We start from the raw sequence: 22,700 nt of genomic DNA, 5'->3' as shown, positions 1-22,700 counted from the left end.
TCTACACTGCAGTTGGGAGCTGGCTTCATACTGCAGGTAGATGGGAGCTTTTGCTCGAGCTAATAGCAATGTGGGCATGGTGGAACGGGTGACCGCTTGAGCTAGCCTAGCCACCTGAGTGCAAACCTGCCCAACCTTCTTGTTATGTACTTGGTTGGCTAGCTTGAGCCGCTGCCTGTGCCACTGTGACCACGCTGCTATTTATAATTCAGGTGCTCGAACAGAGCTAGCACGTATCTGTCTACCTGCATTGAGAAGCATGCTCCTAGCTGCAGTGTGGACATACCCTAAGGAAAAGGTTTCAGAGCATTTTTAAGCAACTCATTGCAATGAATCACTAAAACTAGATCTATGGTGTCTGAAGGAAAGAAAGTATGAAATAGTGGAGATATTGGTAAAGAGATGTAATGTGCTGCAACTAATTTTATTAAAACAATTAAACAAAAAGAGCCAGAAGAGCTCCTGGGAATTATGGAATGGGAAATTTCCCTTAAATTCCAGGGGAGCTGATGGAGAAACTAATTGTGGATAGTGGGATACTGCACTTGAATAAATATTAACTGAGGGTCAAACCAATACTGACTTCGTAAAATGCTTTTTAATTCCCCACTGTAAAAGCTGTCAAACCTGTATACAATTATTTAAGAAGATTAAAATAATAAATGAAGCTGATTCTGTAGGTTTTTTTTAAAAAAAAAAACCAACCTCCTTTTGTAAGATTAAAGAAAATCTTGGTTAAGAAATGAAGTTTGATGGTGGATTTAAAAACTGAGTAGGTGAGAAAAATGTAGGGAATGACTGATCTTTGGTCTTTTGGCAGATTAATAGTTCCACAGGGGTGGGTATTGGTATTAATATATTTATTAGTGTTTGGGTGGGGGAAATGGGCGGTGAGATGGTGGCATTTGCTGATGTCATTAAATTGTTTGGATAGTAAAACCTATGGCAGGATATGAGATTTAAGTACCTTTGGGATAGTCACATGATATATTAAATTCAACTTCAGTAGTGCACATTGGCTACACTAGTAAAATTTCTTATACACTGATGGTTTCTGAACTTGTCCACCTGATCTTCTAAGTGGGAAAATATGGTAGACCTCTCAGTGGATAGTTTAATGGAACTGTGAGCCGTGTGTGTCAGCAATTGTGAAAGCATATTGGGTGCATTAGAAATAACAGTTCATGATTTTCTGTATTTTCTTTTACACATGCTTATAATATATCCAGTGTATTGTGTGCACTTTCAATTTCCTCACTTTTGGAAAGAGAGTTGAGATTAAAATGGGCCAGAGAAGGTCAGTGAAGATGGTTAGAGCTATGGTGGAGTTTATTTTGTACGAGTTAAGAGGCTGCTAAAACTAGAATTACTTAACTCTTTACATTCAGTATATAACAAAAGTGGTGTGTTGTGTAGCCGATACAAGTCGTAAACCTGTGGACACTTACCTGTAGGCTGGTATTGTTTCTAAAATAATTAGTAATGCCACCTGCAAGAAGCAGAAATGGCTAGTTAAGTGGAAGTAAATTTTAGTTTCCAGGTTATAGGTCGCCTGTATACAATACTATATCTCTGTGTGGCTATACTGCCCCTTAAACTGTCATATCTATAAAAGATAGTTGTGAAGTAGTTGGATGATTTAAATATCAAGAGAAAAAATGCTCAGACCCTTATTTAAAAAACTAAAAAAAAAACCCAATAAATATTAGCCTGCCTAGTTATGTCGTTGTGGGTGCATGTGTGGTAGCTGAATATGCATAACTAAAATTGAAAAATTGGGCTTTCACGTTAATCCCAGTTTTCTTCTGCTTTGCTTTGTGGTTAGAGCTATGGTGGAGTTTATTTTGTACGAGTTAAGAGGCTGCTAAAACTAGAATTACTTGATTCAGTTCTTACTCTAGTCTCTTGTTCAAATAGTTTCCTATGAAACTTCATATTGCAGTAGAGGGGGCCAGCTAGCTTTCTTATTTATTTTATTTTATTTTTAAAGACTTTGGTATCAAATTCTGTCATCAGCTGTGTGCGCACCATTCCCTTTGAAGGAAATTAGCTGTGTGCCTATCTAAAGGCAGAATTTGACCATACATACGTAGGACATCCTGTGTCTGAAACCACCTTTATTGTTGTTTTAAATTTAATTTTATCTCTTGGCAGGAAGTCTGCAGTATGCTCCATGAGCCCTAATTTATAATGATGATACTAGAGGGGCATGGGGCCCCTTTCTGTAGTACGCAAATGTTCCCCAATATTACTGATGGATACCTCTCCGTGAGGTTGGGGAAAAAACCCCTAGGATGCATATTGGGAGGGGAGAGTAAAAAGCAAGTTTGGCATTTTGCGGTGACTTCACATTTTGTTTTTATTTCATATGCATCACACCTGCAGAGTTGTGCTGAAAATAGCTATCTGCATAGTTTTCATATTTGCTGATTGCTACTCCAGATAATATACCTATATCAGTTTAGTATTTATATACACTGCAGTATCAGTCTAACACTCTCATTGGTAGTAGAGCATTTTAATGTGGTTCAGAGTCAAAGTGCGTTCTATCAGGCACACATTCAGAAGACCTTTGGGGAAAAGTGTTGATCTTTTTAAAATTAATGCTGTAATAAATGAAGGGTGAAAATGGAAGTGAAGGTGTTTATCCTTATTAAATGCAAGCATTTGAACCCTGTAAAGAGTGTTGTATCCGATAGCTTGGAGCGTGTAAATGACCGAGTGGATATAATGTTTTTAATGTACTGGCAAATTCTAATTTGAAAATGAATAGACAGATATAACAAATATTTAATGAATATAAAAGTCTTGTGCAATTTGTTACATCTCATTTGGAGAGATTTTAGTTATTGGCATGTCAGCTATTGTGAAGGTATGTTACTCTTATTAAACAATAATACTTTAACATAAAGCTTTACTTCTTCAAAGCATTTTATATGAATCAGTTAATCTTCACAATGTCCCAGTTAGGTAGATTAAATATTATTATTCCCATTTTACAGAGCAGGAAACTGAGAAGCGATTAAAGATCCTTTCTGAAGGATGTTGCAGAAGTTCCATTGATTTCACTTGGTGTAGGACTGGTTCCAATGTGACTCTCCCACCCAAAGTCCATTGATGGAGTCTGTCAGAGCCAGGAGATGCTAGCAGGGATTTGGAGCAATCAAATTTTTGAAATGCTCCTCTCTGGCTCCTCTCCAGCTCCTGGCATAAAACCTACTGGTCTGCGCTGCAGTTCTGGGCTCTGCTCCAAAGCCCTGGATGCTAGATCATAATTCATTAGGCTATGCATGTATCAATTTAAAATTAAAGTATAACAGAATATACCTAATCAATAAGTTCAGTAAATACCTGATTACCTGTTAGTTTTATTGTGTTGTCTTAAGAGCTGCTTAATTTTATATATGCAACAATATCATTTAGCATTTCTTGCTCTTTGAAAGCTTCCACTAGTTTGAGAGACTCCCTTAAATGTATAGTGAGGAATTCTGGTGCAACCAATACCAATGTTGTAATTATGATCACAGTAATTACATAGATTATACTATATATGTGAGCTCTGTGTATAATTCTTAGCCAAATGATGTCAATAGGTGCAGAAATTGAAGTTCAAGGGACAAAGTAGAAGGTATAGCTGAATGGAGGTCATCTTTAATATACTATATGCAGCTTAATTTGCTGTTAAAGTTTATTTCTTTAAGGACAGAGGTTAGAAATATCTTATCCCGTGGATCAAACTATTATACCTATTATTTATGCGTAGTCTGTAACGTTTACAGGACTAGAAGCCAGTGACAACAGATGGGGTGGAGAGCAAATACTGGCAGAGTACTGTTTGGTTACTGTTAGGAGTCTGAAATCACAAGAAAATCACACTTGCATGGAGATGTTTATGTATCTTCAGTGGAAAACTCCCAAATGTGTCTGCACAGTAAGGGAAAATTACTAATATTTATTATGGAAATTGTGATCCACCCTGCATTGCCTGTCTGAAAATAAATGAGAAACTAAGTGGATAAGGTAATATCTTTTATTGGACCAACTTCTGTTGGTGAGAGAGACAAGAAGTTGATCCAATAAAAAATATTACTTCACCCACTTCATCTCTCTAATATCCCGGGACAGTCATGGCCACAACTCTGCATACAACAATGAAAATAAATGGCAACTTTCCCATTCTATCATTATACAAGCCACTCTTATTTGATTTGTTTAAAATTTATCCAAATTAGTGTTTCAACCCCTTGCATTCAAAAAGTGTTAAGCTTCAAAAATGACAAGATTAACTTTATAATCATGAGGGTTTGTTTTTTTTAAATGAATCGTGGTGTTTTTTTTTTGCCTTCTGTGTTTGAGCCTTTACAGTTTGTTTTCAAGCTTTTCTCCACAATCACAAGGACTAGAAACTTTTTTTAAAATGAAAGATAAGATTCTCATGTAACTAATTGCACGATTCCAGGAGCTTTGGCTTCAAGAATTACACCACACATCACACAATTCGCAATAAATTTGTGAGATCCCCTCCTCCCCCCCCAACTGATTTTTAGCTTGGGTGCTAGTATCAAATCAGTATTTTTATAGAAGTGGGATATACACTCCCAATAAAATTCTTTCTTCCCAGAAGACCAAAACAGTTTGCTAGGTTCTTATGATATGTGTATCCCTAAAATGTCAAAACTTGGTCAAAATTTAAACAAATATTCATTTTTTTCCAAGACAAAATCAAGTTTTTATTCTGAAATGTGTGGGTTTTTTAAAGCATTATAAAACCTAATTTTAATATAAATATCTTCATGGCTTAAAGAAAAATGAAAAGTAATTTTGTTTGAATTTAAACATTCACTTACAGGGTTTGGGATGTAAACTCTGTAGTACTGAGCATGAGAATCTGAAAGTGAAACTGAATAGTCTTTACTGTTGAAGCTGAGGGGCAAAATGTAAGCAAACAGCAAAAACTGAAAAGTAAGATTATTTTTTCATTTTTAATAATCTAAGGAATTATTAGTAACAGGTAAAGACAAGTTTCTTAGATATGATTTTTAACCAGACTGTACATACTGAATAGCACTCAGGAACACACACAAATATTGAGAGCCTTAAGGCAGCACTATTTCCAAAAAAACATAAAAAGCTTATAGACATCGATTCTGGATTTAATTGTCCATGTAATCACATTTTTGGTGAATCCCTGTTTCTAAAAGATGATTATGTAAGTTGAGTTTGGGTGTGTCTACACTATAGAGCTTTTTGTTGGCCATAGCTACTCCAGCAAAGCCCCCTAGTGGATATTCAACATCTACCAGCAAAAGCAGTTCTGTGGGTATAGTTACACCACCTCCGTGAGTGATACTGTGTTCAAAAGCACTCTTCTGTTGGCATCTTTGAGTATACACCTGGGATTTTGCTGACATAGCTACGTTGGTTGGGTGTGTATGATTTCTCCCCCCTCTCCTAGCTGACATAGGTATTTTGGCAAAACTTTATAGTGTAGACCAGGGTTTCTCAAACAGAGGTCGCCGCTTGTGTAGGGAAAGCCCCTGGCAGGCCGGGCCGGTGTGTTTACCTGCCCCGTCTGCAGGTCCATTGGCCCAGAGCAGTGATCCGCGGCCAGTAGGAGCCGCGATCTACACAAGCGGCGACCCCTGTTTGAGAAACCCTGGCGTAAACTAAGCCTTAAGTAGGAACATCACTTACATGAAGGAGTTTTGCATTTTCCAAATATAAACCAGGTAGGGCTGAGACTTTCTGAGCCATCAATAGGAGTTAGATGCACCGGTCTCATTAATTGCAGTGGGAAATATGTGTCTAGGTGGCTTTTGAAATCTCAACCTATATTCCTATAAGGGACAAATAGTGACTTTTGCAGTCATTGTTAAAATTCCCATTTACTTCAATCAGACTGACTTGACTTCTGGATTCATCCTTAAAAGCTTAGTTGTTGAAGTGCATGGGGGTGTGGCCACTGACCTCTCTAAGGGTACGTCTACAGTACGAAATTAATTTGAACGTATTTTATTTGAATTTTCAGAAGCTATTTTATACATTCAGTGTTGTGTGTCCCCACTAAAGCACATGAATTCGGCGGAGTGCGTCCACAGTACGGAGGCTAGCATTGAATGTCAGAGCGGTGCACTGTGGTAGCTATCCCACAGTTCCCGCGGTCTCTGCTGCCCATTGGAATTGTGGGGTAAGCCTCCAGTGTATGATGGGGCAAAAACATTCTCACAGGTGTTTCTGGGTGTGTGCCGTCACTCGCTCCTCCCTTCGTGAAAGCTACAGCAGACGCCATACTACCAGCAGATGGTGCAGCGTGGTGCACCGCCTGTCTCCTAGTACTATGAATCCACCATGCATGTGCTCTCTTTCTTTCATCTAACCATTTCCCGCTTTTTTTCGGCTACCATGAACAGAGCCTCACAGCTTCTGCTGTTTTTTCCATGTTGTCTGTCCTGGGCTCCTGTGGAAGCTACAGAAGGCAACGAGTCCCCGCCGTTTTTCGGCCACCGTGAACAGAGCCGCACAGCTTCCGCTGCAAACTCTGCTCATGTTTCCACCGCATACTCTGCTCTCCCACTCTTGCAGCTCTAACGAGCTTCCCGACTCCGTGAAAGCTACAGAAGACAACCATTTACTGCCTTTTATCGGTCATCTTGAACTGAACAGCTCGTTTCGCGCCCTTTTTCCAGGATTACCCATGCAGGAGCCATAGCGCGGCAAGCACGGAGCCCACTCAGATCTCTCCTGCAGTTTTGACCATTGTAAATACCTCATGCATTATCCAGCACTATGTGCATCACCTGCAAAACCGGGCGAGGAAGCAATGACTACGCAATTACTATACTGATGAGGACATGGACACAGACATTCCTAGAAGCACAGCATGTGGCGATTGGGAGATCATGGTGGCATTGGGCCAGGTTCATGCCATGGAACGCCGATTCTGGGCCTGGGAAACAAGCACAGACTGGTGGGACCGCATAGTGTTGCAGGTCTGGGATGATTCCCAGTGGCTGCGAAACTTTCGTATGCGTAGGGCCACTTTCATAGAACTTTGTGACTTGCTATCCCCTGCCCTGAAGCACTAAGACCCAAAATGAGAGCAGCCCTCACAGTTGAGAAGCGAGTGGCCATAGCATTGTAGAAGCTTGCAACACCCGACAGCTCCTGGTCAATCAGGAATCAGTTTGGAGTGGGCAAATCTACTGTAGGGGCTGCAGTGCTGCAAGTAGCCAACACAGTCATTGACCAGCTGCTATCAAGGGTAGTGACTCTGGGAAATGTGCAGACCATTGTGGATGGCTTTAATGTGCCGGGGTTCCCTAACTGCGGCGGGGCGATAGACGGAACACATATCCCTATCTTGGCCCCGGCACACAGGGGGCAGCCAGTACATAAACAGCAAGAGGTACTTTTCCATGGTGCTGCAAGCACTAGTAGATCACAAGGGACGTTTCACCGACATCAGTGTGGGATGGCCGGGAAAGGTGCATGACGCTCACATCTCCAGGAACTCTGGTCTGTTTGAACAGCTGCAGGAAGGGACTTGCTTCCCACACCAGAAAATTACTGTTGGGGATGTTGAAATGCCTATAGTTATCCTCGGGGACCCAGCCTACACCTTAATGCCATGGCTCAAGAAGCTGTACACATGCACCCTGGACAGTAGTAAGGAGCAACTCCCTCCTTGCAGGTGTCCACGGACAGTGATGGTGTAGTGGTGGCGTCACCCCCCATAATTGCATGGAGCTCACGGTAGAAGCGGAATGTATGGGGCTGTGACCCAGAGCACCCATTTGCCTCCCTGGCTTTTTGGTATGCTTGCCTGAGCTCCTTGATTTTTGTACGACACTGCTCTGTGTCCCTGGAGTAGCCTCTTTCCGTCATGGCCCTGGAGACTTTAGCTTACGTATTTGCGTTTCTTTTTTTGGAACGTAGTTCTGCCATAACAGACTCATCTCCCCAACATGCGATGAGATCCAGTACCTCCCGTTCGGACCATGCTGGAGCTCGTCTGCAAATCCGGGACTGCGTGATCTCTTGTGATGGTGGACTCTGCATGGTCACCTGTGATGGTGGACTGTGCTGACGGTCACCTGTGCTGATGGTGACCAAACAGGAAATGAAATTCAAAAGTTCCCGGGGCTTTTCCTACTCACCTGGCTAGTGCATCGGAGTTGAGAGTGTTGTCCAGAGCGGACAAGAGAGCATTCTGGGATAGCTCCTGGAGGCCAATAACGTTGAATTGCATCCACAATACCTTTAACCCGGGATTGCGATCTCGATTTAAGCGCTACTCCACTTGCCGAGATGGAGTACAGAAATCAATTTAAAGAGCCCTTTAAATCGAAAAAGCCGGTTTGGTCATGTGGACGGAATTAACTTAGCTAATTCCAAAATAACAGACTAGTGTAGACCAGGCCTAAGTGAAGAGTTAGATTCTGTATGAGCAGTTCTAAGCACTGTACTGATAGATGGCTCTGTTATGCAGAATATTTCTAAAAGGGATTCTGCCAAGGAGATATATTTAATGCTGTGATTTCTTCTCTTACTGACATGTTTTTTTTTTGTTTTTAAAGTTGGGTTTGAAGACTATGGACCAGATTGTGATAGCATGAGGATAACTGCATTCTTGGACATCCCGGGACAGGATAACTTGACTCCGCTTGCTCGTTTGGAAAAATATGCTTTTAGTGAGAATATATTTAATCGGTAAGGACATGACAATTAGACTAATATTCTTAAAGACAAGGCTAGACATTTCTGCATTGTTATTTTACTCCCCATAGTTTTCTAGCCATTATGTTAATATTTTTTATTTTATTTTGAATCTTATTATGGATTTTAAATGAATAAAATATTATGTTACTATACCTCTTGTGCATTTTTAAATGCATATTTATTATAGGTTTTATTGCAGTAGAAACAAGATTATTGTTGTACATAATTTCTACAAGGGCCCAGTTTTCAATTTTGGTCACTGTAACAGGACATCTATATCCCACAGTTCTACATTTGGTTTGGGATGTAGCCGTACTGTGTACCTGTTCTGTATGCCTGAACATTTAAAAAGAAGATTGGCCATCCTTTTTAAGGTGCAAAATGCTGCGCTTAGGAAGGAAAAATCAAATGTACAAATACAAAATGGGTAATAACTGGCTAGGAGGAAGCACTGCTGAAAAGGATCTGGGGGTTATAGTGGACCACAGAGTGAATATGAGCCAACAATATGATGCATTTGCAAAAAAAGCTACTACCATTCTGGGGTATATGTATGACCACAAGAGGTAATTGTCCTACTCTACTTGGCACTGGTAGCCTCAGCTCAGGTATTGTGTCCAGTTTTGGGCACCACACTTGAAGAAAGATGTGATCAAATTGGGGAGAGTCCAGAAGAGAGCAACAGAAATGCTAAAAGATTTAGAAAACCTGACCTATGAGGAAAGGCTAAAGTAAACTGGGTACATTTAGGGAAAAGAAGACTGAGGGAGGACCTTATAAGTCTTCAAATAATGTTAAGGGCTATTATAAAGAGGACGGTAATCAATTGTTCTCCCAGTGTAGGTAGTTAGCAAGTTTTTCCTAATAGATCTATCTATAAGGTAGTTAAGTGCTGAAATAGGTTTCCAAGGGGAGTTGTGCAATCATAATCATTGATGATTTTTAAGAACAGGTTAGACAAATGCTTGTCAGGGATAGTCTATAAATAATGGCCCTGCCTCAGTGCAGGGGATTGGACTAGATGACCTTTTGAGATCCCTTGCAGCCCTGCATTTTTATGATATTCCCCTCTGTCCCTTCCCCTCTCTTTTTCCCCCCCACCCCCAAGTGGCAGCAGGATGTTAAAGTGCACATTATGTTGTCCCTTTGCAGACAGATTATTGCCAGAGGTCTACTTGATGTCTTTCGAGATTTCAGTAATAATGAAGAAGATTTCTTGACGGTAATAGAGATAGTGGTCAGACTGTCCGAAGATGCAGGTTTGAGATTCAATTTCTTAATTTTTTAAAACTCCTTATTTAGTATTTGACTGACTTACTACTGCATGGTTTGGGTTGACAAATACTGTGTAAGGGTTCATTGAGCAGGAGGGACAGGTCTATGTACTGTGAACACCTTGTGACCTACTTTTTATTCAGCTCTCCACTCTACCTTTGTATATGTGATGTATGCTCTCTTTGGAGTGGTGTGACATTTGTTAGTGACTGAAGGATGTGGCTTCTGGCAGCAATTCCACATGCAACACTTAGCAGCCAGGTGTATCAATGAACTCTTATCTTCTCTTAGTTTAGAAATCATACTCATTCTGGAGTATGTTTTTGATCCATCTGGCTCTTCAGAGGAGAAGGAAGAAGGAATGTGAATGTGTTAAAGCACATGGTAGATTGAGCAAAACACACTTGCTTAATGTACCTCATATGACACCCATTACTGTAGAGTTTAACTATCTCACAATCTTTAATGTATTTATCCCATAACATCCCAGAGGTAAAGAAGTGCTGTTTATCACCATCTTGCACATGGGGAACTAAGACCTAGAGAAGCTGAGTGACTTGGCCAAGGTCACACAGGAAGGCTTGGGCACAGCAGGGACTTGAACTAAGATTTCACGTAATCCAGTGTCCTAGCCACTGGACAATTCTTCTCTGGAAACGGTTAATAGCTTTGCCATATGGGAGCCATAGAGATTGAAACACCAGTTTCTGTGTTTTTGCTTATTTCTCTATGGGCTCTGTCTTCAAGTCAGCTCCTGACTTAAAAAAATCAGAAGGCAAAGTTTGTACATAGAAGAAGTACAAACATAATGACTTAAGCCAAAGTACTAAGGGAGTTAGGTACCCAGATCCCATTAAAATTCTGCGGGAGTTGGGTGCGTGACTCCCTTAGGTTCCTTTGAAAATCCTGCCCGCAAACTATATTCCTTCATTTAAATTAGTGATGAATACTTAAAATTCCACTGAACTCAGCAGGAGCAGCAGGTTTTCAGGACCTCTAAAAACCAGGCCACTTAATGTAGGTGCCTAAGAATAGATCTGGGTGCTTAACTTTAGGCACCCAGAACTGAAAAATGTTATTTCCTAAACATTTCTCTACTTACTAAGAGGGGGTAAAAATATATGTAAGCCCCCCACACACCACCTCCTCTCCCCAAAAGCGCACTCACACTTTGCTTGTACTGAGTATATTATCGTAGGCAAGTTAACATGGATTGAAGAATTTTGTATTTGAATTTCCTGATGTTTGGGGGGAGGGGAGGGGATTGGTTTAACATATGCATTAACATGGTTTTGGGAGTGTTTTTTGGTCGCATATTATTTATGTATATTTAATATGACAACTTCTGTAAGTGATTGCTTTCTTTGGGTTATAGTGTGCTGAGCTGACGCCTGAACTACTTAACTGTTTAAAGTTTTTTGTTTCTATGATATTTTTCTGCTTGTTTCTTCTAAACGCGTCTGTCTTAAAAACAATTGGAAAATGTTAATTGCAATGAAGATCATTTCAAGGGAGAAATAGCTTTTAAAATACATACCTCTATCTTATCACTAGTTATATGCTTAATATGAAGGCAAAGTTTAACTATTAATTAGTGATTGATTACTTTCTCTATCGCTCTATGAGGAGACTAAAAAATGTTGCCCCTTGGCATGCCTAAAGTCAGAAAGTAAAGCACAGGTCCCCAACCTCTGGGCTGTACACTGTCTGGGACAGTGGTGCTAAAATGCAGAAAACTTCTAAGTACTATTCTACGTCCCAGTTGTGACTTTTAATGTTTGTGTGGTACTTTACAGGTGATATGTGATCATTTTTATTATTAAACTACACCTGAGAATGTACAGGATACTTTTCAAAAGATGAAAAAAATCCAGCGAACCTTAGCAAAACACAGGAAAACTGTGTGAAAAATAATGTGTGCATCTCTTTTCTTTTAGACTACTAGCTCCGTCCGCATGCATTGGCTCATAGATAAATGAGGTACTAGTATGCAGAAGCTGTAAGGAAATTAGTTTATAATGCATGAAAAGGGCAAGATTCTCAAGGAAGATACCTATCCATTTGTTTAAAAATATGGCTCTAAGTCTCTTGGGCTGATGGGAGGTTATATCTGAGACCGTTTGATTTCTCAGCTGACCTTTAAACACAGATATTCTAAATGATGACATTTCTAAAAAGAGGATTTTTTTTTTTTGGGCTTTTCATAGTTTCACAAGAGGAAATGCTATTTATTGAATGTATCTGGTTCTAACTTTAAATTTACTAAAGCCACTTTGACTTTCTCTATGCTACCAGAGCCTACTGTACGGACAGAACTGATGGAACAAATACCTCCCATTGCCATTTTTCTGCAAGAAAGTCGACCAAACTTCCCAACAGCATTTTCTGACTACCTTATGCCCATTGTAGTGAGATACCTCACAGACCCTAACAACCAGGTAGGAAATCTCAGACTGTAAAAGTTGTATAGTTAATTCAGTATGGCATATGGACCTTTCACAATACGGAGGAGTTAAACATTAATTTCTATTAGTACTAATAATACTTAGATTGTATATAGCATTTTGTACATAGATCTGAAAAGCACTTTACAAAGGACGTCTGTATCATTCCCATTTTACAGATGGAGGAACTGAGACATAGAGACTGGAAATGACTTTCCTAAGGTCACCCAGCAGGTCAATGATAGTCAGGAATAGAATCCAGGTCTCCTGAGTCCCAGTCCAGTGCTCCAACCAGTAGGCTAGTACCCAAAGTTGGGTTAAAAGTCCCCTTAAAATCCTCAAGTTTTTATGTTTGTTACTAGGAATACTTAGTTTTATTATTTATGAGCTTTTCACTATTTCCTTGACTTTTTTTGCACTCCATTCAGTGAGAACAGATGTTGACTTGACTTTTATGGTTCTCATAAAATATTGCATTTACAGTGTATTGTTTTAATCTTTTCTTTTGCATGTTACTAGGTTAGAAAAGCAAGTCAGGAAGCACTGCTGATACTGCTAGAACAAGAACTTATTGCTCAAAATGATATTGAAAATAAGGTGTGTCCAATTCTGTTGGACCTCTCTGCTCCAGACAGTGACGATGAGTACAAAGTGGAAGCAGTGAATGTAAGTGGCAGTGAAAAAGATTTTTTGTTTTAAAATTGTATCCCCTATTTGGACACACTTTTTTTTTTTTTTTACATTGGTCAGTGCAAGGATCTGGGAGATGGACTTTGTATTCAAACTTTTAACTTGCTAATTAAGTAAACTAGTTAACTGGAAGATTAGTTTTAATTCTGCCTGTATTTCTCAGTTGTCCAGTTACAAGTGATCTTTCTGTAAAGGACTAACCAGTTTTCCAGCCCCCTTCCAGTGTCTCAATATGCATGTGTGCATGTGAGATTTAAACAGACATACACACCCTAAAAAACCACAACAAAACTAGTGAATGAAAATTACACTGACTTGAGTTCTGGAATTTGCTGTCTTCCAGCCTCAGCCAGTGCTGGTAAAACATTTCTAGATCAAGGAATATGAGTTGATCAAGGTCCTCTTTTGTAAACCTTCTGGAATAGAATTAAAGCCTGATACAATGAAAAAAACTTAGAATTATGATTAAAACGGAGATGCAAGATGGTATTGGCCATTATTTTGAGAGGTTAGAAACCAGTGTTAAAACCCTTGCTAAGCTTGGAATGCCAGCTTCAAATGTGGTAAGCTATTGAGGCTTGAATTTATGTGGTCACTAGTAACTTGTTGTATTGGGCCCCTTGTGGCTCCAAACTTGCATCATTGTCATCAATGCAAGTTGTGCCATTAACTTGGATGGGAGCAGGTTGGGCTCTTAAACACTAATTTGGGTCTCTCTTATAAGGAACCTTGTCTAGTTCATAAGAGATCACCAGCTAAAGTTGAAGTGGTGAAGAAAGCAAGATGGTAATGAGAACAATGTCACAGTAAGGTTTTTCAGTCTGCCAAAGATAGAAGCACTTTGTGAACCAATTCAAATAACTTTTCAACTAGTACATTTTCTGGGCCTGGTACATGTGGTCAGACAGAAGAAAATTCTGAGCTCTGCATCAGTGAAGTGTTTGAGGAATCCTTTGGACTCCCATGCTTTTGAGACTATTATTTATAACAACTCTTCTTGGAAAAATCTTTTTTATTTTTCTGCTTGTAAATGTTATTACACCCACCTTGTATAGCTTTCAGTCAGACAGTTAGTCAGACTTTCCAAATCTTATTTTCCTAAGTAATTTTCAAGAATAGGCATCATTATGGTGTTGACAAACAATTTCAGTGGAGACACTGTGAGGCTACATCTACACTATGAACTAGGGGAGTTCTCTTCCGGCTTGCGTACACATACTCACGGTAGCTCATAGCAGTGTAGCCACGGTAGCAGGCGTAGCAGCAGTGGAGGCACGACTTAGCCTGCAGAGTACAAACCCACCTGAAACCAGTGGTATGTACTCAGCACAGCTAAGCCATGCTACAGCTGCCACTACTTGTGCTACTTTGGCCACACTGCTGTTTATACACCCATTAGCTTGATGAGAGCTAGTGTGAGTCTGTGTAAGTGAGCAGGGGACTTGCACCCTAGCTTGTAGTATAGATGTAGCCTAATGGTGTGTCTACACTGCAATTGGAGGTGTTATTCCAGCACATATAGATGTAACCGAGCTAACTTTAATTTAGCTAGCTCAGGTACCAATAGTAGTAAAGCTGTGGCAGCACAGACTTCAGCATGGACTAGTTGCCTGAATACATACCCAGGGTCCCAGGTGGGCTTTTACAGCCTGTGCTGAAGCCTGTGCTGCTGTAGCTTCACTGCAGTTGGTATCCAAGCTAATTAGATTAAAGTTGGCTAGAGTATGGATATACGTGCTGCGGTTGCCCCTCCCTGCCCCACCCCCATTGCTTTATGGGCATATTCTTAGAGACACGGTAAAACAGCACAGCTTCAAAATTACCTATATTAAAATTATAATGTAGTTGGCTTAACTGTCTGTTTAAGGAAACTAATAGTAATTCCATCACAAAGGGATATTTTTTCTGTATATAAAGTTCTTGGTATATAATGCTCAATAAGAATTCTGTTATAAACTTGTGCCCCTTCTTCTGACTGCAGCATCCGTTAATCTACAATCCCAGAGTAGTGGTGACATCACAGTGTTGACGCACAAACAAGCAAGCAACAAAACCTATGTTAATTACAAGTGCAATTAAATTCATAGGGAAAAATCAATGTTCTCCATATTTGGGAAAAGATCAGAATCAGAGTTTATATTTTCAGGGTGCTAAAAGATTGTTAGAAACTAAGAGCAAATAAAAAACACTTTGCAACTATTTAAAGGATGCTGCCAAGATTATAATTTCCCCCAATGATCTCTTTCTGAAGTCTTCAGATTTCTACCCTGGTTCTTGTTAACTTTACAGAGAGTGTGAATGATGACTAAAGTCTTAAGTCTCAAGTGTCTTGATGAAAAAACAGATTCTGTTCACTTATAAGAAATCAGATTTGGGTTCAGCAGGGACCTCTGACACTTGACCTCTAAAATACCTTTACCAGATAGATTCCCCTTCCTCATCTGGAAGTTGGTTATTGCTCAGGGAGACTTCCAGGGTGACATCTGAATACCAGATGTCTTTTTGAAGGACTGACAGTTCCATTTAAAAAGTGGGATTATACGGTATTCTTCCTTGGTTTTTATTTGGCATTCTATCACAAAGATGGAATATTCTTGGGAGCGGTACTTGTTTTTATGGAGGTAGAAATTATATATTTTCTGAAATATTAAAATAAAACGTAGAGTTCTATTCAGTCAATAATATTTGTGTCAGTATGCAATTCCTGGCTCTGTGGGACACTGACCTTATCAGTGGAAAGGCACGTGGAAGCCAGTAAGCCCTCCCTCTCCCCGGAGTCACAAATTTGGGACTCTTCATGCACTGTAGTGAAAAGACAGCAGAAAGTGTGTATATGGCTAAAGTCATTAAATGCTGCAGGTAACATGGTTTGTGGTGACCTTTGAAATTGACAACTTCACACAGAAGCTTGAATTAATGAGATTTTTTTTTAATCTTAAGTTTATAAACTAACAGCTAACTGAATCTGAATTCTATCGAGTTGTGCACTAGCTAACCTATATAACCATGTTGTCTTAATCATTGTTTCCATTGTCCTTCCTACCCTTTGTCTGTCCTGTGGTTGGTCAAACTCACTTGTTATTTTTTGCCTTTAGTTTAGGCCCTGGTCCTGCAAAGAGCTGTGCACATGCTTAACTTTAAACACCTGAGCTGGCTAACTGAAGCCAAGGAGACTACTTGCATTCTTAAAGTTAAGCATGTGCTACAGTGTTTTCAGGATTGTGATTTTGGACAGCACGTACCACAGCAGGGCCTCAATCATGGTATGGTCCTCCAACACTGCTGTCACAAATATTTAAGTGTAATCCACACTGTAAAATAGTTTGAGAATCCTGGATTAAACCATGTATAAATTGTTGATTTGTGTAACTCATCCTACGCAATTTAAAAAAATAAAATCTCAGTCCTCTAATACAGAAATGTCATGCATAATAGTATGATGTCAGTGGATTTTGTAGTTTTAAAATGACTGGCAAGCAAAACAATGTCCATTTAACTCGTACAGTAATTGTATTTTAAAGTAGTAGTTTGCCTTTTGCTTTCAGAACTCTTCTTTTTAGAAAGAAAACTGGAACTAAAAGTGCTTGGTGACTATTACATTAATGGTTTTTCTCCCTCTTCTGTGTTATAGATAATTTGTAAAATGGCTTCTATGCTGAGCAAAACTATTGTTGAACGTATGCTACTTCCCCGTTTCTGCGAGCTGTGTGGTGACGGGAAACTTTTCCAAGTCCGTAAGGTTGGTATGACTTATTTCAAAACTGAAACACTTCAAGTACATTCTACAGTATTTTTAACATCTACATCACATTATCTTTAAGCATAGTATTGATAGTAATATGATTTCAGACTTTAGCAGCGCCTTTGATTCTCCTTTTTCAATGTAAAGGAATTTCCTTATGTGTTTGATTTGTGTATTCTGTGTTTAAAGTATAATGCTCATGAAAGTGAGGTACCTTCGCCCCTGGCTTGAGACAAATATAGGCCTTGATTCAGGAAAACATGTAAGCGTGTGTTTGAAATTAAGCCACTCAGGGCCATAGTGAAGATAGTTTTGTCAATACACTTAAGTACTGACCTGCACACATTTTTCTTCTACTCCGTTTTTGGCAACCTCTTTAAAATATTCAGGTGGAGAACCCCTGCAGTCCATTCAGAGTCCATTAAAGTTGATGAGACTCTTCACTGATGCAGAGGTCCAACCTAGGGGTGTCATTGATTTCAATGGCGCTGTGTATGTACCACAGGGGGCTGCCCTAATGAATCTCTTGTCCAGGACTGAGGCCTTAGCATTTACAGGATTTAAATTTGTCAATAGGATTTGTATTGTAAAAGACATGCAAACTACAGAGTCTAAATTTGATGCTTAGGAGTGAACAATAAGGGGTAAAATTCTTGACTTCAGTCAGTAGCAAAACTCTAATTGATTTCAATGGGGCCAGGAGTTTACTCATAACTTTTTTTTTTTTTTTTTTTTTAAGGTTTGTGCAGCTAGCTTTGGCGATATTTGTAATGCAGTTGGACAAGAAGCCACAGAGAGATTTTTGGTATGTAAAATTTAGAGAGACACAAAAAGATTTGTATTTTGCTTGAGCTTTCATATCTGCTTTTACAACTGAAATGTTTTGGGTTTTTTTGAGACAAAAGAACAAACTTCTGGATAACTCTTTCTTGAATTTAAACCTGCTTCACTGGTTTAGTCACCATTGGTGGCAAAAGTTTGTTTTTTAAAAAAGACATTTCAATTTATTTTTTAAGACACTGTTTATGCAATAAGGGAGGGTTCTTTTCAGTGAATATATTAAATTATCGGGAAACAATCAACTTGAAATCTCAACAATTGTAAAAAATTGAGTTAAAGTAATTTCGCGTTATACCTATTCATGAGTGCCCTGGCAACTTTTGTAGATTTACATTACGGTTTATTATATTTTAAATGTTAATTTTCTTTCTCATCCTGATGTTATATAAAAGACTCTCACAAACAGTAGAATTAACTTGCAATATTCACTTTTGTTTAGGTAATAGTGAGTGGTTTTTAGGTGTCAGTGCAGGACAGGAACTAGCTGTACTTATTGCAAGTGAGAGTCCTGGTAAAACACGTTTGTGCCACTAATATTCTGTCTATTTTTTTTTTTTTTTAGCAAAAAGGCAAGGAAAAATCAGTTTTGATTTGAGTGTGATTGCTGTACAGCTGTGTATAAAATAGCATTTTAACAGAAACACAGAGATGTTTTCAAAAGTCTAATTAAAACAGATTACTTTCTTCTGCGAGTAGCTGGCTATTTTCCCTTTGCTAGACTTGTTAAATAAAATCCCAGAAACTTGTGTGAGAGAGGGGGGAAAAAACCAAAGCGGGGGAAGAGGTGGTGGTGGAATGTTCCTGAGGCAGTGTTTCCAAATGAGGAGCTGGTCTGGTACTGAATAGGAAGATTGTGTATTTTGCAAGTTAACAGTTTTATCCCTCACCTCCAAAATACTTTTTTTTTTTTAAGCACAGTTGAAAGCACAAGAGTATTTTTAAAGTGATCTGATTTTTCTGTCCCCGTCCTGCCACCCTCCCCAGACTAGAAAGAATTAGTTTCCCATGCTTAATAAGTTATCCTTATACTAAGATATGCTTGCAGAAAAGAGAGCCTATTACTGATTTTCCCTATGCCCTTCCCCTTAATTTAAATGAAAGCAAGACACAACTGAGATGAATGAGGGAGGGAAATTTTAATTCTTCAGTAATTAATATAATTATTTTTCTTCTCAGTCACTACTTTCGTGTCCTTTTTCACCCATTGCACACAAACTACTACCAACTACTTTTTTCCAAGTAATTAAACCAACCAAAAGTGGTATCTTGTACTGCAGCTTCAATACCTGTTTGATTAGCTATAGTTTCATTCCTTTTTGACAGATTCCAAAGTTTTTTGAACTCTGCTCTGATAGTGTTTGGGGAATGCGAAAAGCTTGTGCTGAATGCTTTATGGCTGTGTCTTACACCACTTCCCCAGAAGTTCGCAGAAGCAAGTTGTCCCCTCTCTTTATCAATCTCATCAGTGACCCCTGCAGATGGGTAAGTCGGTGGTGAGGTACCTCTGAACTAAAAGAAATTCACGCATGCAAGCTGCCTTTTTCAATTACAAGGACTTTCAAGTGGCCAAACCAGTGGCTTAATAGCAAAGATAGGTCTCCTGTATAGGCAAACATGGTAATTCTCAGTCTTGGTCCCTCAAATTGAGGACACTGAGGGCAGCATGGATGCAACACGCATATGCTTTCTTCATGCACAGCCTGTAAAATGTAGTGCTAATATAATTAGAGGACAGATTAAAATTCAATTACATGGGCACCATGTACAGTCACCACCAAAGACCGAAAGCTGGGTATGTTAGGTATGTGGTCTCTTCTGCTCTTTTTCGTTTCCATGTTCGCTTTAGAAATGTAAAATGTCACGCTTAGAAGGTGGGTGTCATTCTGGGCCTTCTAAATTTTGGCCCGTCAAACTTGGGGATGGTGCTTTAATTTTTTTTTGAAAATGTCATAATGGGGATTACATTAAACACTGTGTTTTCATTGTCAAGATACTGGGTGCATAGCTTTTGGACCATGTCTGTGAATCAATTATGATTTGACTTGAATCACGTAGTGAAAAATTAAATAAGTGAGATGAACTATATTTACTGACGCACATTTTGCTTCTTGAATCCCCTTACTCTGATGTCTTGCTTGTTCCTGATAAACTCTAGTAGTAAAATGTATTAAATGAAGCCAGGGCTGGCTTAATAGCATACTCTGAAAAGCTTAGATAATAGCAAAGTATAACCTTATAATATAGTCAGAGCAAAATTTGAGCCACATTTCATATTCATTATTAACAATTTACCAAAAGGCAGCATGGCTACAACATATGTCACATCTTTATTTTTGTGCCAGGTTCGCCAAGCTGCTTTTCAGTCTCTAGGCCCGTTTATTTCTACCTTTGCAAACCCTTCTAGTGCTGGTCTTTATATTCGGGAGGATGGGACGCTCAGTATCCGACCATCAGCACAGGATGTGTCTTCCAGTTCCCGCCAACCAGGCAACAATGCAAACATCACATCTGCCAGTACGAACATTGTATCCTCCAGGTAAAGCTATGGTTGAGGTGTGAAAAGGGAGAGGAAAACTGACAAAATATTTTTTCCTCCACAGTCCTTCAGTTAAGTCTTTAGTTTTAGTTGATATGATCTTGTGTTTAATATATGTGACTAAAAATAAGACCTTTGGTACTGTAGATGTAGTTTCAATAATGGTTTAAAATGTGGGCTACATAGGTCTGATGAATTGCCACATGATTTAATCTAGCTACTTTAATGTTTCACCAGTAATTTCTTGGAGGGGAAAGGGAAGAGAGGAAAGGGAAAATGTATTGAAACTAAAGTTGAAACAAGTAGTTCTAAAGCAGGATTTGTCCTCAAGTAGAATAGCTCCACTTATTATAATTTCTCTTGCTGCCTTATCTGAAGTGTGTGTCTTTTTAACTGGAAAGTGCTGTTCTAGGGTCTATACCTTTTGTTTTCCTAATGCTATGTCTCTGTTCTCAGTTTAGAACAACCAATAGAAATTAAATCGGAATCGTCAACTGAAGGGACTTCAGCAGAAGCGAACCCCTTGATCTGTGTTGAAAGCCCAAGGACAGATCCACTGAAAGGAAGTTCAAACAGTTGTGGTAGTCCCGGAAAGGCTCTTACTAGATTGTCCCAGAATGAGAATACCACTGCATGTGTGATAGAAGGCATTAAAGACTGTCACGTGAGCAGTTGCCAGGGAGTGAACTCAAGGTTCCAGTCTGCTGAGGATATCTTTAATACTTTCCTGTACTGGCGCCCCCCACTCCCTGATATAAGCCAAGATTTGGAGCTGCTTCAATCCAAGACTGAGAAGCATGAAGAAGGCTGCTCTATGTCGAAAGCTATGTGTAATAACTGTGTTGCCAGTAGTGAAATAAAAAAAGTGCTGGAAAGCTTGCAGGAGCACATGGATGATCCAGATGTCCAAGGTAAAAGCCTACAATAGTAGCGATATGTGGAGGTATAGTTTCTGATGTCTCATGCCGCGAGGGTTCCCTGCACCCTTCAAAGCTCCTTATTGCAGCAGCCCTTTCTTGCCTAAAGCCAAGTTTCTCAACCTGTGGGTCGGGACCCAAATTCGGGTCGCGTGGCAGTTCCTGTGGTTCCTGTCCCAGAGGGCTGGCTGGGCTCGTCTCCCTGCTCCACGCACTGCAGCCTCTGGAGTCCCAGCACCACTCAGGTTTGGCCCAGACGTTATGGTGACAGACTCTGGGTAGGCCAGATTTGAGTGAGTGGTACTGCAACCCCCTGAGGCTGGGAGGGGCAAACCAGTGTGACACTGAAACCTTGGAGCTTGCAATGCTTGCAGTGGAGAGCCAAGTCCAGCCAGCCCCACAGCATAGGAGCCACCACTCTGAGGTAAGTGCTGGGCAAGACCCAACCACCCTGGGGGACAGGATCCGACCAATACCTCCCAGGGCCTCCATCCCCCAGACTATTTACCGAGTCACAACAGGCCATAAACATTTTCAAATGGGTCCTGAGCCCCAAAAGATTGAGAACCACTGGAAAAAGTGGAAGGAAAAAGTGAGTGGTGGGGACAGAAGGCACAATAAGAAATATAAGAACAGAAAACTCATGGGGAGAAAGATTGATGACTAGGAAAAGAGCAAGAAGTGAAGTGGAACTGGAGCATAGGAGTTGGCAGCAGAGTGGGGAGTCGCATGGCTGACACATATACAATAGAAAATAAAGAAAAGGGTTTGAGGCTACTAAGAAACAGTGAAGGAGTTAGACAGGTAAATCTGTATCTTTTCCATCATACCCTCTACTGTAATGTCCTTGCTTTTCATTATTCCTCAGCCAAGCAACCTTCCTCCCTTTCAGAATAAAAGGATGTGTGGATGCTCATTTCTCTTCCTTCCTAACCAAGCTGCCAAAACCCTCTTACATACCTCTACCTTATCTGATCCTCATCTCTTTTCTGCGACCATCATCTCATCTCTTCCCATCTACTCTTAAATGGTCGTTGCTTTTGGTCCCGGTATATGCTCTCGTGTTTCACCTTTAAAATCTAGTCACCGGGAGTTGGACCAATGTAAATATTTTGAAAGCTATTTGAAAATCTGAGTTCGGGGAGCCTTTTTTGTTCCTATTTTCACAGAATGGTGCATTACATAGAAGTGGAGCTGTGTTCAAAACTACATTGGCAGAATCATGGCAAAACACACTCATTTTTGTTGTTTTGATCCATTCCTGAAAGACACTTTGAGCGACCTTCACTAAATACTTCCTCTTGCTTATATTTGATCAGAAATGGCTTCATCTGTGTGTATGTGATATTCTGGGGATCACCCAAACTAGTAAGCGGTTCTGTCACTGCCTGCCCTGTTTCTTTGGGGTGCCTTAATGCTGTGCTGCTATGGCTCAGATCGCTGACACCAGTAGGTTGCCCACAAGCACAAGGTCTCACCCTGGCTTCCACCAGCTTAGTTACTCTTACAGGGCGACACCAACAGCCCTTCCAGTCCCA

General features: G+C 39.9%; 1 protein-coding gene across 7 annotated transcripts in view; it reads left to right on the top strand.

The window, feature by feature from the left end:
* LOC120380316 (serine/threonine-protein phosphatase 4 regulatory subunit 1-like) overlaps positions 1-22,700 on the top strand; it is a 43,036-nt gene that overhangs the window by 4,042 nt on the left and 16,294 nt on the right. For 5 of the 7 annotated variants that reach the window (XM_039497924.1, XM_039497921.1, XM_039497923.1 and 2 more), the window contains exons 3-11: positions 8,577-8,709; positions 9,871-9,977; positions 12,289-12,431; positions 12,957-13,103; positions 16,759-16,866; positions 17,609-17,674; positions 19,033-19,191; positions 20,052-20,245; positions 20,702-21,156. In XM_039497924.1, coding sequence (XP_039353858.1) covers positions 8,612-8,709; positions 9,871-9,977; positions 12,289-12,431; positions 12,957-13,103; positions 16,759-16,866; positions 17,609-17,674; positions 19,033-19,191; positions 20,052-20,245; positions 20,702-21,156 — 1,477 coding nt within the window. In that variant the 5' untranslated portion in view covers positions 8,577-8,611. Of the gene's footprint in view, positions 1-4,849; positions 4,963-8,576; positions 8,710-9,870; positions 9,978-11,930; positions 11,974-12,288; positions 12,432-12,956; positions 13,104-16,758; positions 16,867-17,608; positions 17,675-19,032; positions 19,192-20,051; positions 20,246-20,701; positions 21,157-22,700 lie in introns of those variants that run through there. The other 2 variants (XM_039497922.1, XM_039497927.1) reach the window with 2 other exon arrangements.

This window comes from Mauremys reevesii, linkage group 13, assembly GCF_016161935.1.
Source record: "Mauremys reevesii isolate NIE-2019 linkage group 13, ASM1616193v1, whole genome shotgun sequence".
Classification (NCBI taxonomy): Eukaryota; Metazoa; Chordata; order Testudines; family Geoemydidae; genus Mauremys; species Mauremys reevesii.
The sequence above is the reverse complement of the archived record's forward strand: the minus strand, read 5'-3'. Positions and strand labels throughout refer to the sequence as shown.